The 19,473-nt window shown below is 49.7% G+C and overlaps 2 protein-coding genes across 7 annotated transcripts in view; one reads left to right on the forward strand and one right to left on the reverse strand.

Annotated features, from left to right (window-relative positions):
- LOC102944869 (E3 ubiquitin-protein ligase TRIM39) overlaps positions 1 to 18,262 on the reverse strand; it is a 34,748-nt gene extending 16,486 nt beyond the window's left edge. Inside the window, exons 1-6 of the mRNA XM_037913409.2 lie at positions 17,828 to 18,262; positions 11,204 to 11,314; positions 6,888 to 7,118; positions 5,802 to 5,824; positions 4,345 to 4,460; positions 2,324 to 2,353 (exon numbers count right to left, since the gene is read on the reverse strand). Coding sequence (XP_037769337.1) covers positions 2,324 to 2,353; positions 4,345 to 4,460; positions 5,802 to 5,824; positions 6,888 to 7,118; positions 11,204 to 11,314; positions 17,828 to 18,247 — 931 coding nt within the window. The 5' untranslated portion in view covers positions 18,248 to 18,262. The remainder of the gene's footprint in view (positions 1 to 2,323; positions 2,354 to 4,344; positions 4,461 to 5,801; positions 5,825 to 6,887; positions 7,119 to 11,203; positions 11,315 to 17,827) is intronic.
- Positions 1 to 19,473, forward strand: part of LOC114022341 (zinc finger protein OZF) — a 793,526-nt gene that overhangs the window by 502,401 nt on the left and 271,652 nt on the right. The window lies entirely within an intron of this gene.

Here is a 19,473-nt window from a genome sequence, read left to right on the forward strand (position 1 = left end):
GTTAACGAACGTAACTGCAGATTCATTTCATGTAAAATAGGGCAGACATAAATGCAAAGAAACCAGCAAAGCTCTTTCTAGTCAGACAATGTTAATAAAGCCAAGCGGTATTTAGGACTACTTAACTTGTTTGATCCCTGCACCTCTGTCAAGAGCAAGGCAGCATGAACTAGTGGCAAGGGTACTGGATCAGAGTCGAGAATCCTGGGTACTATTTCTATCTCTGCCACTGACCTACTGCGTGACCTTGGGAAAGTCACTTCTAGAACTGGTTGGAAAATTTTCCTTGAAATAGTTTTCTGTCAGAAAATTCCATTTTGAGTAAATTGAACTTTTTAAAATTGTATTGATTTTGATGAAATTTTGTTTTGGGGGGAGAAAGTAGGGGGCTGGAAATATCCCATTTCAACATTTTCAAAACAAAAAGTTTTGGGGATTTTTCATTTTGAAATTACTTCTTGTTCTTCCTTTTATATTAAAATAAAATAAAATGGGTCAAACACAAAATGAAACATTTCAAATGTATTGAAACAAAACACTTCAACTGACCCAAAATGAATATTTTTGTTTCTGCAATGTCATTTTTAAAAATTGCTTTTCATCCTGATTCATTTTTAAAAATTTAACTGGTTTAATTTTTATTAAGTTTTGTTTTGAGGGAAAAAAATAAAAGGTCTGGAAATGTCAACATGACCCATCTCAACATTTCAGAACAAAAAGTTTTCATTTTGCATTTCAAAGCCACTTTTTGTTTCAAAATATTTGTCATTTTATATTTGAAATAAATGAAATAAAAAACGGGTCAAGATCAAAATGAAACATTTCAAATGTATTGAATCAAAACGTTTCAGTTGATCCCCCCGGTGATTTTTTTCCTGGAATTTCATTTCACAAAAAATAAAATAATATTAATAATAAAATCCTGCTTTTCATCCTGATTCAGGACAATTTTTCCCCCATAATCCCAGCTTTTTTCATGGGATGGAAAATCCATTTTCTGACGAGCTCCAGTTACTTCCCCTGTCTGTATCTTTTCCTTCTTCCCTTCCCATTCTTTGTCGGTCTCATCCAGTGGGCTGAAATTTCCAAACAGATCTGGGTGCCTAGCCCCTTTAGGCCTCTTTGAAACCCCTTGTTTTAGGGCTTGTCTGCACTACAGTGACACAGTTGCCGCATTGCAGCTACCCTGCTGTAGTGTGGTACTGGAGACACATTACAGTGATGGAAGGGGTTTTTCCATAGATGTAGTTAATACACCTCCCTGCTAGGTTGATGGAAGAAGACCAGGCAGCTTAACTGCATCCTTCAGGGGTGTGGATTTTTCACATCCCTGAGCAACGTCACTAGGTCAACCTAAATTTTGGGTGTACTCCAGGCCCCAGACTATGAGCTCTTTGGGGCAGAGAATGTTTTTCTCTATGGCTATGTCTACACTTGCAGTGAAGCGTAGAGTCCATGCACTGCACAGCCAGCTAGTCTGGGTATACCTAGCCGTGCAGATGGGGAGACACAGCTTAGGTGACTTGAATACAGACACGCCAGATACACTCAGGGGATACACCCTACATGAGTCTCTACGTGTCCAACCAGCGCCCCCCCATGTCTACACTGCTGTTTTTAGCAACTTAGTGTCCAGTAGCTTTCCCACTGCCAGAGCCTTTCCCTGCGGCCTTCCCTCCGCCAGAGCTTTTCACTGCTGCATGCAGCTACACATACCCTAAACACCGCTGCCAGGGTAGACAAGGCATGAAAGGTATGTACAGAACCTAGCACAATGGGGCCCTCGTTCTTGGGTGGGGCCTCTATGGGCTACCGTAATGCTACTAATAAAAGGGAATCTGTGTTCATCTCCCATCTCTCATCGAGTGGGATAAAGATGATCAGTAAACAGAGATCCATACACAGGTGCCGACTTTGGGAATTGCTGAGGGGTGTTCGACCCCTTCTTTGCCCCAAGCCCTGCCCCCACTCCACCCTTTCCCCCAAGCTTCCACCCCACATCTTCCCGCCCACGCTCCACCTCCGCCCTGCCTCTTCCCACCCCGTTCCTCCCCCTCCCGCGAGTGCACCCCGCCTCCCGCTCCTCCCCCAGCCACTAACAGCTGATCTGCGGGAGGGAGGCTCGGGGGGGGGAGGGAGAGGGGCCGATCACAGGGCTGCTATTTTTTTTCCATGGGTGCTTCAGCCCCGGAGCACCCACAGAGTGAGCGCCTATGGATCCATACATGTATACAACTTCATCATTATAGGAAAGTTCCCCTCATCAGCTTTCCCTGAGTCAGCTCAACTGAAACGAGATTCCCCATTAGCTCCAGAAATTTACCTTTGTCCAGCTTTGGTTCAGACAGAGACTCTAGAAGGGAGGGGAAAAAAAAAAAGGTGGAAGAGGTGAAATCTCGGTTGTTCTGACTGGGGACAGATGCCTATTGTAGATTTTTGGATCAGAGACCAAAATGGGCAGTCGGGCCTCCTGCATAACACAGGTCAGCAAATTTCACCCAGTGACCCTGCATGAAGTCAGTAATTTCTGGTTACAATCTTTTGGAAAGAGACACCCAGTCTTAATTTAAAAACTTCCAAGCGACGGAGAATCCACAATGTCCACAGGTAGGTGGGCCTCAGTGGTCAATTATTATCGCTGTTAAAAATGAGTGCATTACAGGCTGAATTGGTCTACCTTCAGTTTGCAGCCGTCGACTCTCATCCTGCCTTTGCTAGATGAAAGAGCCCTCTGCTATCAGAAATCTTTGCCCTGTGCACATGGGTGGGTGAACCACCCCCCCTTCAGGGAAGCTAGCCCCAGCCCTGCCCCTTCCTCCTGAGGCCTCCCCCAATGGCCGGAGCCCTGCGCCCTCCTCCCCCCCACTGACAAGAGGACAAAGTGGAAAAAGCCCTTATAGCCGTGGCAGCAGGCCCAGGGGTTTGGAAACTGGACCCAGAGTGAGTTTGCTTTGCTTTGCAGAGCTCCCGCATGGATAAAGAAACTTCGTCCTTGTCTCAAGACGCAGGGATCCACCCTCCCTGGGAAGTGGCTTGTTTTATATGAGCTTTTACTGGGCTGATCTCAACAGGTAGGACCTGCTACACACTGAGCACACAGAACTAGCATCTCCTCTCAGAGTCAGAGACATGTTCTCCCTCTAGCAGTGACGAGCAGCACAGAGCATACTCACCCCACCCCAGTAAGGCTGGTCAAAAATTTTCCATCCTAAATTACTTTTCAACTTAAACATTGGATTTTCGACTAAATGGACATTTTTCACAAAAAGTGGCAACTTTCCACAGAAATGTTCAATTTATTTGTTGACAGTCAGAACACCTGAAAACTGAAAAGATTTTGGCCAAAAATGCTGCCCTGGTGCCTCATGGGAATTGTAATTTGGTTTGCTCATGTTCCCATTCTCCTTTATGGGACAGGCTCTTGAACTGGACTACATCACCCAGGATGCACCACAGTCAGGGACTCCATGATACCTGGCATACCTTCCTCAGGAGGAGACTGTGGTGGGTCATGGGAAATGTAATCCAATCAGGGAGCCCAGGCCATAGAGGAGAATGGGAGCCTGTGGCACCTAAACTACAGTTCCCATGAAACATTGCAGCAATATTTCCAAATTTAAATATTTAGTTATTTGACTGAAATATTTTTTGTTCGACTTTTTGGGGGTGGGGGAGGGTCTGAAAAATCAATTTTTTCCAGGGAAAATGTTACTGCAAACATTTTTGGTTTTGTTGAAAATTTCCATGGAGGGGGGTAGAAAAAAAACAACAACTATATCTGGCCTTGCTCTGCTCCCTAGTTGCCTATGCTGGGATGGATCCGAGCATTGTTGCCAACAGATAATTGCTTTGCAAGGGGAAATCATCCAGATAAGCTGGGGGACATGGGGCTACCAGGCGCCACAATCTAATGAATTTTGGTATCTGTACAGTGCTTTGCAAACCACTAGCTACTTGGGCTTCAATTTTCAAAGTGGTTTAGGGGAACTGGGTGCCTGTCGCCCATTGGGACTGGGTACCTAACTCCTATAGGAAAAAAAAAACCTTGGAAAATTTGTCTTAAGCATCACCTTCTCCCCTTTGCCCCGGTGAGATAGGAAAGTTATTATCCCTTTATAAATATGAGGCAGGAAAGATAAGTGACCCAAACCGGTGGCCATGGTTCTCATGGGTTTCTATAAGGCAGACCATGCATAACCTGTAAGCTAGTGACAAGACTCTGAGCTCTCTGGAGACATCTTTTCATTATATGTGAGCACAACATCTACAGCAATGGGGCTTTGATCCCTATACAAGTAAATCAGTATTTTAATCATAGCCAAGAAAGGCCCCAGAGTTTGTTACCTTTAAATTTACTCAGAGCGTGCTCCAGAAGTGTGTGCTTCTGAGAGAATTCCTTGACTCTCCTTTTCAGTTCCAGAGGAAGGGATGGTGGACTCTGAAACTTCCCTGTCTCGTATCTAGGGAGAAAAATGGCCTGTTGTTAGTCATTGTTAACTGATTTCAACAACAATAAAAATGTAGTGGGTGAGGAAGAATTATCAGATTTTTTTGATTTAAAAAATCCCTTTTTTTCTAAATCCGAAATTTCAAAATTTCAAAGAAATTCTTTAAAAAAAACCCCACCCAAATCACCCAGCTCTACTTTTTTCTTAAAGTGAATTTAGTTCTAATGGAAGGCAATAAACGGACAGGCTGTCGAGATTTAGGTTCAGATCCATAACTGATGTTAATTGGCATTGTTCCATTAACTCCATTGAAGTAATGCTCATTTTTACCAGCTGGGGATTGACTTTGATTTGCACCAGCTGGGGATCTGCTCCCAGTGACTGCAATGGAGTCATGGTCAACATACCCCAGTAGCGGGGCGGGGTCTGGCTGAAATGACTTTAATGGAGTTACGGCTAATTATACAAGCTGGGAATCTGGATCCGATGACACTAATGGAGTTTTGCTGATTTACACCAGTGCGGGATCTGGCCTTTCAGTTCCCTAATGAGCCAAAGAACTGGCTCAGTGACATTCTCCAACCCACCACCCCATAGGGTCATGTATGCCTGGAGGGTAGCGAGGTGCATCTGTCAAGGTGACAGAACCGTTCCAGCTCCATTCAGTCATTGGCTGCTCTGCTGAAATTGTTGACAATGGGGGCACGAAGGGCTTTTGTGATGGGGGGACTGCCCATCCTGGAAGGAGGTGGAGTGAGACCCACTGACCCCTTTCAAACAGGAGTGAGGAGTCATGTATTTATGAGGATAAATACGACACCCTTGTTTCATGGCACGTTTTAAATTCACTGGGACATGCACCAAATTGACAGGCACAACCCTGACCATGCAGACTGTGCTTAACAGAAAGGATAACCAGGGCACTGACCAGTCCTCAGATGGAAATGACTTCATGCCATTACTGAGCTAGATGGAGTTTTGCGATCATTGACTCAGAAGTTACTCGGGTCATGGGCAGCAGACAACACCCCTAGGTAGATATTGGTAGGTAGCTATTGACTAGACAGCTAGTTGTTTGTTAGCTAGGTAGCCTGTGCTACCTTAACTGGTAAAGGTAGGTGGGTGAATAGCCCATATTCCGTCTCTGATCTCCTGAGGCATCCAGACCATCAGAGGAGTGGATACTTCATAGTGTATCTGCAGCTGAATCTGCATTCTGGACACTGGGGAAACATAAGACGGCTCAGAATTCTGGGGTTGGAGGGAGATTAGGAGCTGCAGGGAGCTTTGTCCTTTACCCAACACCTTCCCAGCATGCTCAAGTGTGAGGCGGAGTGAGAAGGAGCCATGTACCTGCTCAAGGTGCTTCTGATGTCCTAGAGAGGAGAGAGAAAGAAAAGGGAGTTCAGTCCCATACACCATATACTGGAGATCCCTCTTGCTCTGACGTATCTAATTTGCTTATTTGAAAATCCCTCTGGGTGCCTAAAAACCTTTGAAAATCTAGCCCCATGGCACATAGGATTCTGAGCCTCATTGAAAGTCTATGGGATTTAGGGTCTAAAATGCCTGAGGGACTTTTGAAAATGGGACTTAGGTAAAGGTCCTCTAAGGGCTTTCGGCACCTAATTCCCACTGAAATTAAGGGGAGTTTAGAAGTCTACATACTTCTGAGGATCCATCCCTTAGGTCTCTTTTAAAACTTTTACTCCCGGGTCCCTTAGCTGGCCCGCAGTGGAGGACTCATAAATCTGTATATGTATAAACCTGTACAGCCACTAGAGGGGAAAAAAGACACATATTGGCACGAGTTACGCACAGCATCACAACAGGTTAGCATCCAGCTGTGGGCGAATCTGCCAGTGAGAACTCTTGAAATGTGTCCCTCATGACACGGACTCATTCCAACCAATAGAAGTATAGCATGCAAATTAGCTGGAGAGGAAGGGAGATGATTGGTTGAGTTCTCTCTGATGTCACATTAGGTCAGGTAAGCCTCACCTGAGCTATTGACTTGGCCCTATCTGCAGTCTATTAATCTGAGCAATCATAGATTCTCGGATTGTCCATTACTTGTGACCTTTAAATCAAGACTGGACGTCTTTCTAAAAAATACACTCTAAGTCAACCAAGAGCAGTGAGCAACATACAGGAATCTCTGGGTGAAATTCTCTGGCCCGTAATGAAGGAGATCAGACAAACTGATCCAAATGATCCCTCCTGGGCATAAAATCTACCAAAGTTATGGGAAAACTCATGTGTTTAAGTGCTTTGTTTAATCAGAGAACCAGTGTGCTGAGCACCTTGTACCATCAGGACCTCAATGAATAAAATAATGTATGTTTCTGCAATGCAGTGTATTGTGAACTTGGACTTCGATAGCAAAGAGTCAGGGACATGTTTACTAAGGGCTCTGGGGTACCTCTCACATAGTCTCACCTGCAGGAATTCACTTGGTGGCTGCCGGCACTTCCCCTCCATCTCACTGATCAGGGTCCCGAGACGAGTTTTCTCCTGGGTGAGCCTGGTGGTGAATTCATCCTGCCTCTTCAATATCTCCTTGTCCAGCACTTCCAGCTGGGCCAACAGGAGCAATTCTTTCTCCTCTAGAAACAGATGGAGTTTCTCAAATTCCGACAGAATCTTCATCCTCTCGCTCTCCGTCTGTTGCTGCGATGAGCAGACACAAGCAGGGAAAGGGTGGAGAGAAACATGTGACGGCCCATACAGAGTAACATTTCCAAAGGAGTCTGTGGCGCTTTGGGGGTTCACCCAGACCAGCAAGGGGCTCTTTCACCACCTGCCCTGTAACCTTGGGTGTCTCTGTGCTGTCCGTCTTTGGTTCAAAGCCCTCATATCAGCAGCCTGCTCAGAGCACGATGGCCTCACCCTACCTGCCGCCAGTCCGGTTACTCCTTCAATTCCCCCCCACTTACTTGGTCCGTGACCCCCCAAGAGCCAGGGTGGGGCATGGGAGGGTGAGTGGGGCAGGATGGGGGAGGGGAAGCCAGGCTCGGGGCAGGATAGGTGAGCCATCGATAGCTCTCTAGCCGGAGACATCCCTGAGTGCTCCTCCAGGCTCCAGCAGCAGCTGCTGCTCTTCCTGGCCCCCGGTGGCGGAGGCCGGTTACTGCGAGTAACCGGACTTTTAGTGTCCAGTCAGCAGTGCTGACCGGATAGTGCCAGGTCCCGTTTCCGACTGGCCTTCCAGTCGAAAACCAGGCATCTGGCAATGCTAAGCCAGGAGAGGAGCTGGGGCTGGAGTGGAACTGGGGGCAGAGCGGGGCTGGGTGGCGCTCCCTCCCTCCTGCACCCGGGGAAGGGGGCTGGCCCAGGCTGCCACAACCTCTCGGACGTTCCTCTGCACCCCCTTAGGGGGGCATGCCCCCACAGTCTGGGGACCACTTTTGTATGGTGACACCAACAGTGTTTCCAGTCCTGTGTATCCCCGAAACCATCTCCCATCACTGGCACCTCACAAAAATTATCGAGTTCGCTAATACACACCAGCCTGCTAGCTGTGGATTTTACCCTTCGGCTTTATATACAGGCCTGAGATGGTTTTATAATGAAACATGGGTACATTTGCGAACAAAGAATTGAGACTCAAGTGCTAATGAGTAAGACTAGAGCAGACAGATTGTGGTTACAAGGAAAACACAACAAAATAGGCTTTTAGTGGCTAAAACGTCATTTCAGCAAGTTGCTTGTCTTTGTCTAAACAGGTTTCTCACTCACATTAAGGGCAGATCTATACTTAAAATGCTGCACCGATGCAGCTGCACCACTGTAGCGCTTTAAAGAAGACACTCTAAGCCGACGGGAGAGAGCTCTCCTGTCGGAGTAGTTAATCCACCTCCCCAAGAGGCGGGAGCTAAGTCGGCGGGAGACGCTCTCCCGTCGACATAGCGCTGTCTACACAGGTAGGTCAGACTTTTCACACCCCTGAGTGACATAGTTATACTGATATAGGTCTGTAGTGTAGACCGGGCCTAAGTCTCCAGCAACTGTAGCCTTCTGGGCTAAAAAGGCACAGCTTTCAAAGGATCAACGCAAAGGTGCTGGAAGTAGGGGTGCAGGGAGTGCTGAAGTGGTTCCCATCATATCCAGCATTTACAGGTTTGGTTCAATGGTTTCCCATAACAGCACTCCCACTGTACAAATTGTTTCAGCACCCCTGAATCGAAGGGTGCTGTATTCTACTGAGCCTTCAGTTGCACTGTACCCTATTGTGGCTAGTGTGCCTTGTTATGGATAACAAAATGCCTTTTTGTCTCTGCTTATATCTTCCCCAAGTTCATTAACCCTGTTTCAAGAGGCAGGAAGGCTTGCTAGGGGTGTCAGCTCCATCCCCCATCGTGATTTCAACCCATAGCCACGTCTGTATCCAGTGGTTAAGTCAACTATGGTGCACAAAATTTGTCACAGTCCAAAAAAGGACACAACTAAAATCGTTAATCGCTTTTAAAAATTGAGTCCAAAATTCTAACTGAAAGTCAATGAGTGCCTAAATCAGTACTGAAAATGGGGCTTAGGCACTTAAATCAGTAAGACCTGGTCTGCATGTAAAAATTAGCTTAACCTAGCTACATCTCTGAGGGTTGTGAAAAATGTCACTCCCTGAGTGCTGGGGTTAGGATGTAGACACAGCTAATTTGATGGAAGAATTCTTCCATTGAGCTAGCCATTGACTCACGGAGAGGTGGATTAACGACACTGGTGGAAAAAAACCTTCCATCGATGTAGGATGCGTCTACATTGTGGTGCTACAGGTGTAGCATAGACATGGCCTAAGGGCTTATCTACACGGAGTGATTTCCATAGTGAACTAATGCGTTACACATTAATTGGTCCATGCAGACCCTGCTGGTGTAAACTAAATGTTTCCTAATGAGCTTTATCAGCATTTCCAAGGCACGATCCAAAGACCACTAAAGTCATTGGAAAGACTTGTACTGACTTCTGTAGGTTTTTGATCAGGGCCATATTATTATGAGTTGTATTAGGATAGTGCTCAGAGGCGCAGGGGTTGTTAACAGTCCCAGAGTCTCCAGGAATTAAAGATTAATTTTTAATTGAAGATTACGTCATGGGATGAAACCTCCAGGAACAAGTCCCGCCAACAAGGGCAACCCTACAGAAGCTCCAACTGAGATCAAGGCCACATCACGCTAGGTGCTGTACAAACACATGGCGAGAGATTGTGGGCTGGAGGGGTAGTGGGGGGAGAGAGGGATGTACTGAGACTCGGGAGGCAGAGCAGTGGAGACACAGCCAGATGCAGGCTGGGATGGAGGGTCCTGGAGGTTCCTACCTGCTTTCCGGGAATGTTCCAGCTCCTCTTTGTCCCGCTTCCTGCTCCTCTGCCTGATCATGGGTTCTCCAGCCCCATCTGGGTCCTGCGCTGTCCTCTCTCCCCTCTCATGAGTTCATATGGGGGCAGAGCCCCATATTATTTCCATTGTGGGGGTGCTAGTCTCCCTTCCCACCACTCGGTTCTGCCGCCCTCGGTGAGAGACAGTAGCTATCCTGAAAATCTGAGTCTAAATAGACAAGGGGTGGAGCTGATCTCATTTGCATGGGCACACCCACCCTGCCTAGGTGCTCAGCATGATGGGATTGCTTGCCCAAATGGTCACATTTGGCTGGTGTGGGAGCCCAAGTCTCCTTGTTATTGGGGCAGGAGTAATAAAGGGTTGTTATCCTTGCTGTGTGAATCAAGGGCAGCAGAGCTGGACTTCGCATTTTCCGATTGAGGGACTCACCCTCAACTGAACAGCATTCGCTAAGCTGGGGAAATGGGTTCCAAAGCCCAGTGAGTGGGAGAGAGGGTGTGGGCCTTGTGTAAGGGCCCCAGATACCATTTGACTCTGCAGCTCTCCACCGTGTAATAACAGAGGTAATTTAGACTCAATTGAGAGTCTTGTTACACACTACAGAGCTGAAATCACTGATACTTAGGTCTAAGTATTAGCCCTGCTTTGGTACAGTGTCTCTGATGCAAGAGACTGCCCAGTGTGCATCACCAGTGAGGCTCCCTGCACTAACAGCTGAAGTCACTAAGACCTATGTTAAGTGGGGGGGCCCTGAAGGCATCTTGGTACTGCCAGCACAGTAGCTGGTAGAGAGGTGTGGTGAGCAGTCAGGCAGGGCAGCTGGTGGAGAGTCATGGCAAATGGCCAGCAGGGCAGCTGGTGGAGAGATGCGGCTGGCGGGGCAGCTAGCTGAGAGTGCCAGAGCAGAGCCTTGTAGAGACTGGCGGTGAATGAGTACTTGAGCAGTGGAGTGAGTAAGGTGCCTCCTCCCACCCCCCCCCCAGGGTGGGAGGTGAACTCTGCAGATACACCTTTGAACTCTGGGCGTGCACTGTCCAAGGACAGCAACTGTGAGTGGGGAAAAGGGATGGTTAAAGGGACTTTTGGGTTACTAGACTTAAGAACCTGAGGAGAAAAGGACACTGCCCAACTTCCTTGGTGGTAGGTCTTTTGCTCATGGTTTAGGTTTATAAACCCTGTTTGTGGTGTTTCCCAAAATTAATGCTGCATTATTTCCCTCCTTTTATTAAAAGTTTTTTTGCTACACTGAGACTTTGTGCTTGCGAGAGGGGAAGTATTGCCTCTTAGAGGCGCCCAACTGTGACTGGCAGAAGTGTTACAGAGTTACACATAAATAAGTGATAATACATTATAGAGCATCGCACATTACTCTGTACGACTCCAGTGGTATTCAGAGTCATCACATAGGTTCATACACACATAATGAGTAAGTACCAGCAGCTCCTGGCTTGTTATTTCCCCATTCAATTTCAGTGCAGCAATTCCTTCCATCTCCTTCTTCAACATCTCCAAACGACTCCTAATTTGTCCCTAGAGAAAAGAAAAGTTACTTGCACCTGAGGGTATTTTTCAGAGTTATTTATAGGTTCACAATTATTAACTCGGTTATAAAACACTCACAAGCTCTGTCCTTCAAAATGTATATACACATCGTAAATTATATATGAATAAAGATAATCTGCTTTGTCTAGCAAAGTTCATATGTCACCCTGGATAGAAGAAGACGTCACATCTGTCAGCCATGCATTCAATAGCAAAATAACAATTATTATATACATGTATTTGACAGACAGAAAGTTAAGTCAAACTGCATGCTCCAATCAAGTTAAATAGACAGGAATATTAGGCTCTAGAGACATTATTGTAAATATAGGATGGGGTATTAAAATCCACAGTTTAGAATAAAACTAAATATCGCACTTGATCGTGTACGTACACAAAACTTAATGACATTTCGCAAGAAAAGAATTTGAAAATGAATTTTCACGAACGGCTACATGACCCCCAGTCAGAACGCCTCCTCCTCCCAGCCAGTTTAAGATAATAAAAACAGCAACAAAAAATATTTATCAAAATTTTAAATTATGGGTGAGATTCCGTGCAGTATCTCTTAGAGATATAGCACAGAACTTACGGTCCAGGCACTATGATGGGAATACAGAGCTAAGCAATGGATCCCTGCAAGATCAGGTCTTAAGGTGTAAAATCAGCAGTTGTCTCTTGTCTGGGCAGAACTAGGAACATTAAGTACGATACACACATTTAAGATTCTTTTCATAGCTCTTCTTTAGCAGGTCACAGCCTTATCTGTCACTGATGCAAAGTAACCAAACTCCCAGGTGAAAGACTTTGCTAAGGTGAAGTTCCGGTTAAGAGCACATGCCAGTAACTTATTAAACATGAAAAAGAAAGAACGTTGCAGTTATGTAGTTAACAATCAATAAAGGTACATGAAATGAGATCTGGCCAGAAAACGACTTTTTTTCCCCCCTGTGGAAAATTTTCATTAAAAAAAAAAAGAAAAACATCTAATATTTTTTAGCAAAAACTGAAATAGTTTTGAACAAAAACTTTTCCCCCCTGAGGAAAAACCAAACATTCTTGCGCAAAGCACCTGCTTTCCATGAACACTTTAATTCAGTCAAAAACTCAATTTTTCATCCAAACAAACAACAATAAAGTTTCCACAGAAAAGCATTAACCAGGCCAAGCATTTGGAAGTTACCTGCTCCAGACACTGTGAGTGTGGCCAGATCATTGCAGCGGCACAAAGGACCCTTAAACCAGCCCTTATAGGGGAATCCTGAGCCGGTGTCAAACTCTCCTGCCTCAGCATATAAGGTGTTTAGGGAGCAGGGCCTAGCGCAGTGGTCCCCAAACTTTTCAGGGTCACATCCTCTCTTACTCCTGTCCGCAACCCATCCCCCGGGGAGCTGGGGCCAGAGTAGGGTGAGCAGGTGTCTGGTTTTCTACCGGAACACCCGGTCGAAAAGGGATCCTGGTGGCTCTTGTCAGCATGGCTGACTGGGCCGTTGACTGTCTGTTGACTGTAGTGGGGCTGGCAGGCCCCCTGCTAGCCTGCTTGCCACGCAGCTCCCAGGAAGCAGCCAGCATGTCCCCCCTCCAGCTTCTATGCGTAGGCACAGCCAGGGGGCTCTGCACGCTGTCCCTGCGCCAAGCACCACCCCCACAGCTCCCATTGGCTGGGAACCACGGCCAATGGGAGCTGAGGGGATGGTGCCTGCGGACGGTATAGTGCGCCGAGCCACCTGGCCACATCTTGGTGTAGGAGTCAGAGGGGGGACATGCCGCTGCTTCCAGGAGCTGCTTGAGGTAAGTGCCAGCTGGAGCTTACACCCCTGAGCCTTCCCCAGGCCCCAACCTCCTGTCCCAGCCCTGATTCCCCTCCCGCCCTCCGAACCCCTCAATCCCAGCTCGGAGCCCCCTCCTACACCCCAAACCCCTCACCCTCAGCCTGGAGTCTGCAGCCCCAGACAAACTCTCACACACCCACACCCCCCACACCCCTGCCCCAGCCCAGAGCCCCCTTCCATACTCTGAATCCCTCAGCTCCAGCCCCCAGCCTGCAGCCCCCTCCTGCATCCCAAGCCCCTCATCCCTGGCCCCACCCCAGAGCCTGCACCCCCAGCCGGAGCCCTCATCCCCCCTCCTGCACCCCAGCCCCCTGAGCCAGCCCGGTGAAAATGAACAAGTGAGTGACGGTGGTAAAAGTGACCGACAGAAGGAGCGGGGAAGCGGGGGCAGGGCCTTGGAGAAGGGGCTGGGCATTGGCGGGGCCTTGGAGGAGGAGCGGGGCAAGGGTGTTCGGTTTTGTGTGAGTAGAAAGTTGGCAACCCTAGGCCAGAGCAGAGCTGTTGCTCCTGGCGAGGAGGGAACACAGACAGTGGTAAGGGGGCTGAGGCTGGGGACGCATCTGGGGCGGGTCTGGGGCCAGACTGGGAATGGAGCCCCCGCTGGGGGCCAAGGCTGGGAGTGGAGCTGGGCATGGGGCTGGGAGCCAGGGCCATGGCTGGGGTGGAGCCGGCACAGAGTTGGTGGCGGAGCAGGGCTGAGTGGTGCTACCTCCCTGCCCTCCCCCCCAGTGCCTCCCTGAATGTTCCTCCCCTAGGGGGGTGCACCCCACAGTTTGGGGCCCAGTGGCCCAGTGGACTGCACGAGCTATGGTGAAGGCCATTTTACCTATCCCCCGTCTCAAGGAAGTGGGAAGTTGATGCTAGGTGCCTCTTTCGGGCAGCTGTGTCCCTCCACCTTTCTCTCCAGCCCCCAGGCTGAGAGGGATTGAGGAGTGGTCCTTGAAACCTTCTGCCCTGATACACCTGCAGGTACCATCCCCCGACCTTCTAGAGAAAGGAGTAAGGGAGCAGCGTGGGGGTGGAAGCCCAGTCTGGGACGATAAGGATTTTGGGAAGAGACGGAGGGCGACTTGCTCTCTTCCCATCTATTTCAAATTCTCTCTGCTCTACGCCCCACTGAGGGGAGATTATAAAGGGGCTGGGAAATGGGCTATGCCAAGGGATAGCCGGGACACAGGGTTGGAGTTCATCTCTGTTGCCAGCAGGGGGCAGCCTCCAACCTCCCAGTGGAAACCGAGCGCAGCTGTCGCTTTCACCCAGGATCCAGACTAGAGAAGGCGCCTGGGGTTTACACTTAACCTGTTAACTCGTGTTAAAACGACAGCCGCCTTCTACCTCGACTTAAGAGCCCACCTTTTATTTTTCCAGTGGAGACCCGCATGCCACCAGCGTGGGAGGGGAGAACGCTTCCAGCACAAGCGTTGCATAGGACAGGCTGTCAGCTGGCCTATGCGGGGCCCCTTTTATGCCCCAGGCTAGGGGGCGTATCGGTCTAATCTATCTATTTCCCTATTTGAGGGCTTGTCTACACAGGGAAGTTTGCTGACCTAGCTACACAGCTATAATTATACTTGCATAGTTACACCAGTATAACTCCCCCTATGGGCCCTGTGATTCTGGCACGAGAGGGTACGTCTTCACCGCAGGCAGGACAGCAGGTATCCCCGGAGTTAGTTTTGATTGAGCTGGTGTAACCCAGGCCTGCTTGGTGTAGCGCTCTGTCCCCCTCTAGGGGCAGCTAGGCCAGCTAGAGCAGTGGTCCCCAAAGTTTTTTGATCATGCCCCCCGTTACCCAGTCCGTGCCCCCTCCCCCCACCAACCCCAGGTGGTGAGTGAGCCAGGACGGGAGAACCTCTCTCTGCTGGAGCCATCGCTGAGGGCTACTCCAGACTCCAGCAGCAGCTGCTGCTCTTCTGGCTCCCCGGTGGCAGATGCTGGTTACTGTGGATAACCTGGCAACCCTACTGGGGTCAGGGGCTGCAGCTGGGGCTGGGGGCTGGAGCAGAGCTGGGTGTCATCCCCCCTGCATCCCTTCCAGATGTTCCTGCACGCCTTCCGGGGCGGGGGGTGGGCATGGCCCACAGTTTGGGGACCACTGAGCCAGAGATTGCTGAGCCTGCTACAGCCTTGGCTAAGAAAAACGTGTCTTTTTAAACTCATACAGCAGTGGCTCATGCATTAAGCTCCAGAGGTCCCAGGTTTGATCCCGGCCACCGTGGTCGGTCGGCGTTACCCTGGGTCACTAAAAATAGCAGCGTAGACTCCCCAGCCCCAGCCAGTCTCCTAAGAATGTACTGCACAGGGCCAAACGCGGGTGGCCAACCCGTGCCTCAGTGGCTACCCCGCTGTGTTCAGCAAGCTAGCTCAGGCATGTCTACACATGCTGCCATTCCCCATCACGCCTCCTGATTGCTGTGTATGTGTAGACACACCCTAAGAGCCCACATGGGGAGTTATCCTGCTGTATTTATAGCGGTTTAATTACACTATTTCCCCATGTAGACAAGTCTTTAGGGCCTTACATGGCCCCCACGCCCATCGGGTCTGAGCACCTCACAGTCCTGACAACACCAAAACAGAAAAGTGCCGCTCACCCTGTTTTATGGGGAGGCTAAGGGACTTGCTCAAGGTCACACAGGAAGTCTGTGGCAGGACAGGACATTGAACCTAAGATCCAGCATGTGCTCCAATCAGTGGCAGATTTAGAGTTAGTGCGGCCCTGTGCGCAGCTTCATTTTTGCTCTGGGCTGGGGCAGGGGGTTGGGGTGTGGGACGGGGTGAGGGGTGCGGGCTCTGGGAGGAAGTTTGGGTGCTGGGTGCAGGCTCTGGGCTGGGGCAGGGGGTTGGGGTGTGGGACGGGGTGAGGGGTGCGGGCTCTGAGAGGACGTTTGGGTGCTGGGTGCGGGGTGTGGGATGGGGCAGGGGGGTGGGGTGTGGGATGGGGTGCGGGCTGCAGACGTACGCCAGCCACTTCCAGGAGCGGCACGGTGTGGTGGGAAGGAGGCAGCGTGGGCAGGGAGCCTCCTTAGCCCTGCACTGCAGCTGGCATGTCTCTGCGTGCCCCTTGGGGGAAGGGGGGCAGCGAATCGGGCAGTGTGTGAAGCCTCCTCCCCCCTGCCAGGGGCATGCAGAGACCTGCCAGCAGCCGTCGGCTTCTGGGAGCAGCGTGGGGCCACCGGCAGCCTGCCTGAGCCCTGTCGTGCTGCCAGCCGGGACTCGGGGGGCAGGTTGTCAGATGAGATTGGTCCTGCATTTTGGGGGTCCCCTGTCACTGGGGGGCCCCGTGCCACCGCACTGTTTGTTTCATAGCAAATCCGCTTCTGGCTCCGAGCCCTGGCTTGTATCAAGAGGCGACCCTTGGGACTTGCTCCTGGAGGCCTTCTGCGAAGTGCTGGCTCAGGGAGCTGCCCATGTGTGAGCCCACGTTTTGGTCACGGGTATTCTTAGTAAAAGTCATGGACAGACAAAAATTCACGCCCGTGACCTGTCCATGACTTTTACTAAAAATACCTGTGACTAAAACTCCCCCCACCCCTGCCGCCTAGGAGCTGCAGGGCCATACCCGTGGGAGCCAGGGAGCTCCCCACCCCAAAGTAAGTGGCCCCCGCACCTCCAACGCCCTGCCCTTAGCTCTGAGCCCCCTCCCACCCACCCAAGCTGCTACTGCTGGCCCAGGGGTTGCCCCTGAGCCACGACCAGCAGCTGCACAAGTCCCAGAGGTCCTGGAATTCTGTGACAGACTCGCAGCCCCCCCCACGTCAACCAGGCAGGGCTGCCGGAGCACAGAGTGGCCCCGAGGGGGGGGAAATAGGAAAAAGTTTTGGTTACTCCTCTATAACTTTCAAACTCAGGCCAACATGGGGCTCCGGCACGTGGAAGGAGATCGCCATTACAAGGAGGTGAGGGATGCCCTTGTCATTAAAGTACTGATGTGGAATCCAGAGGGATCCTCTAACCCAGCGGGTCCCAACCTTTCCAGACCACTTGTCCCCCTTTCAGGAGGCTGATTTCGCTGGCATAGCCCCAAGTGTCCTCTCACTTCAGAACGACTCGCTTACAAACTCAGACGTGAAAATACAAAAGCGTCCCAGGTTTCAGAGTAGCAGCCGTGTTAGTCTGTATCCGCAAAAAGAAGAGGAGGACTTGTGGCACCTTTGAGGCTAACCAATTTATTTGAGCATGAGCTTTCGTGAGCTACAGCTCACTTCATCGGATGCACAGCCACTGTACTGAACAACTGCTGACGGTCTCCTTTTTACCATAGAATTATAAAATAAATTGATCGGCATATAAATATTGTGCTTCCATTTCAGTGTATCGTCTACAGAGCAGTATAAACAAGTCACTGTCTGTCTGAAATTTTAGTTTGTACTAATTTTACTAGTGCTTTTTATGTAGCCTGTTGTGAAACTAGGCTGATCTCTAGAGGAGTTGATGTACCCCCTAGAAGATCTCTGCGTGCCCCCAGGGGGACAGGTACCCCCGGTGGAGAACTACTGCTCTAAAATATGCCAGGGGTCTCTGTCCAGCCCAGAATCCTGAGGGCACGACGCCGTTTAAAGCTGGCACTGCCCCCTCTCCCCCTGGTCTGTGCCTGCTGCACAGAATAGCACACACAATGAAGCGTGGTCATATCAGACAGTTGTGCTGGACAATGATTCCTTCCTACCTTGTACTCCTGGGCGGCCTCCTCTGCAGGAACCACCGTGTGAGCCCTGTGCTCCTTGGACCTGTCACACACCACGCAGATGGGGGACTGATCCTCTTGACAGAAGAGTTTCAGAGCCTCCTGGTGTTTCTCGCACGCTCTCCCGGCTCCGGCATCTTTTGTCGATTGCAAATGTAGCTGCTTGGCGATTTCTACCATGTTGGCCAGCTGCCTGTTCGGCCTGAGGTTTCTCTGGGGAAAGGTCGTTCTGCACTGAGGGCAGGAGAAGTCTTTATCCGAGCCCTCCCAGCACTGGGTGATGCAGGCTCGGCAGAAATTGTGCCCACAGTCTATAGTCACAGGATCATTAAAATACTCCAGGCAGATGGAACAAGAAGCTTCATCCTGGAGGCTTTGCCTTGCCTTTGCAGCAGCAGCCATGGCTCATCCCAGGCAGAAGAGCAGTTTAATTTCACTTCCCTGTTCCCTGAAATGTGTTGACCCTTGAACGAAAAAGGGGAGTTTCCCTTCCTGTAAACAGGCTTTGTGGAGTTGAGTCATGGTTCAGAACTGCAGCTTCCTGGTGACAGCTCCCAAGTTTGTCTCGCTTACGGAACAGAAGTTGGTCCAATCAAAGATATTACCTCGCCCGCCTTTTCTCTGCCGGGGACTGCAAGATAAAGGACCAAAGCAGTGTAAATCCGTCTGGGGGAAGAGCACAGCTGGGATCACAGCCAACACACTGAGGAAGGGATCGACTAGAAGTGATTTTCAAACTTTTTGTATTAGTTCACACAGCAAGCCTCTAAGTGTGACCCCCCCCCGTATCAATTAAAAATGGGGGGTTAATTTAATTTAACAGGGGCTCAGGGGGAGTTGACCCCTGTGTAACCCCCCTGAAGGATCACAACCCCCAGTTTGAGAACCCCTGGGATCGAGCATGATGCAATTGAGCTGTAGCACAACTGGTTTATTTGGGGGACCCGAGGCAGGTAGGGCAGGAGTGATCAGTCCCAGCAGTGGGAAGCGAACTGTATCTCTTTGGTGGTGTCTGCAGTACAGGCTCTCCTCTCTGTCCCCTGAGCTGGTGCTGTCTTGGAGGCAGAAAGTAGGTTAAACTCATCCCAGCGGGAGCAAGTGCTCCCCTTCCAGAAAGCAGGGAAGCAGCAAACTTCTCCTTCCTTGTGTCTTGAGCTAACACACGTCTCGTTTCCTTATGACGACTGATTGCTAGGACAGCTCAGGTTTGGCTGTGCAGAGCCCTTTATCTGGAGCTGAAGGGGGTGCGGAGAGAGCTTCATGAATGAAATGACCATTCACGCACAAACCAAAGTGAATGTTTTCAGTATGAAACAAAACAAACTGAAACAAGTTTTGTCCAGACCCTGGAAGAAATTTCAAATGGAACCAAAAATTCAAGCTTGTCCAACACACAGGTTTTATACTGATTCATTCAAAAGCTTTTGGTTGGTTTTTTCCCACAAAAATTGCTTACTACTTTTTTTCAAACCAGCCCTATAAGGGTATGTCTATACAGGGATAAAAAAGCCCACAGGTGCCCCAGGTCAACTGAGTCCAGATCACCAGGCTCATGCTCTGGGGATGAAAAGTTGCTGGGTCGATGTTTGGCTCGGGCACCAGCCCAAACCCGAATGTTTACACAGAAA

The sequence above is a fragment of the Chelonia mydas genome, chromosome 14 (genome assembly GCF_015237465.2).
Source record: "Chelonia mydas isolate rCheMyd1 chromosome 14, rCheMyd1.pri.v2, whole genome shotgun sequence".
Taxonomy (NCBI): Eukaryota; Metazoa; Chordata; order Testudines; family Cheloniidae; genus Chelonia; species Chelonia mydas.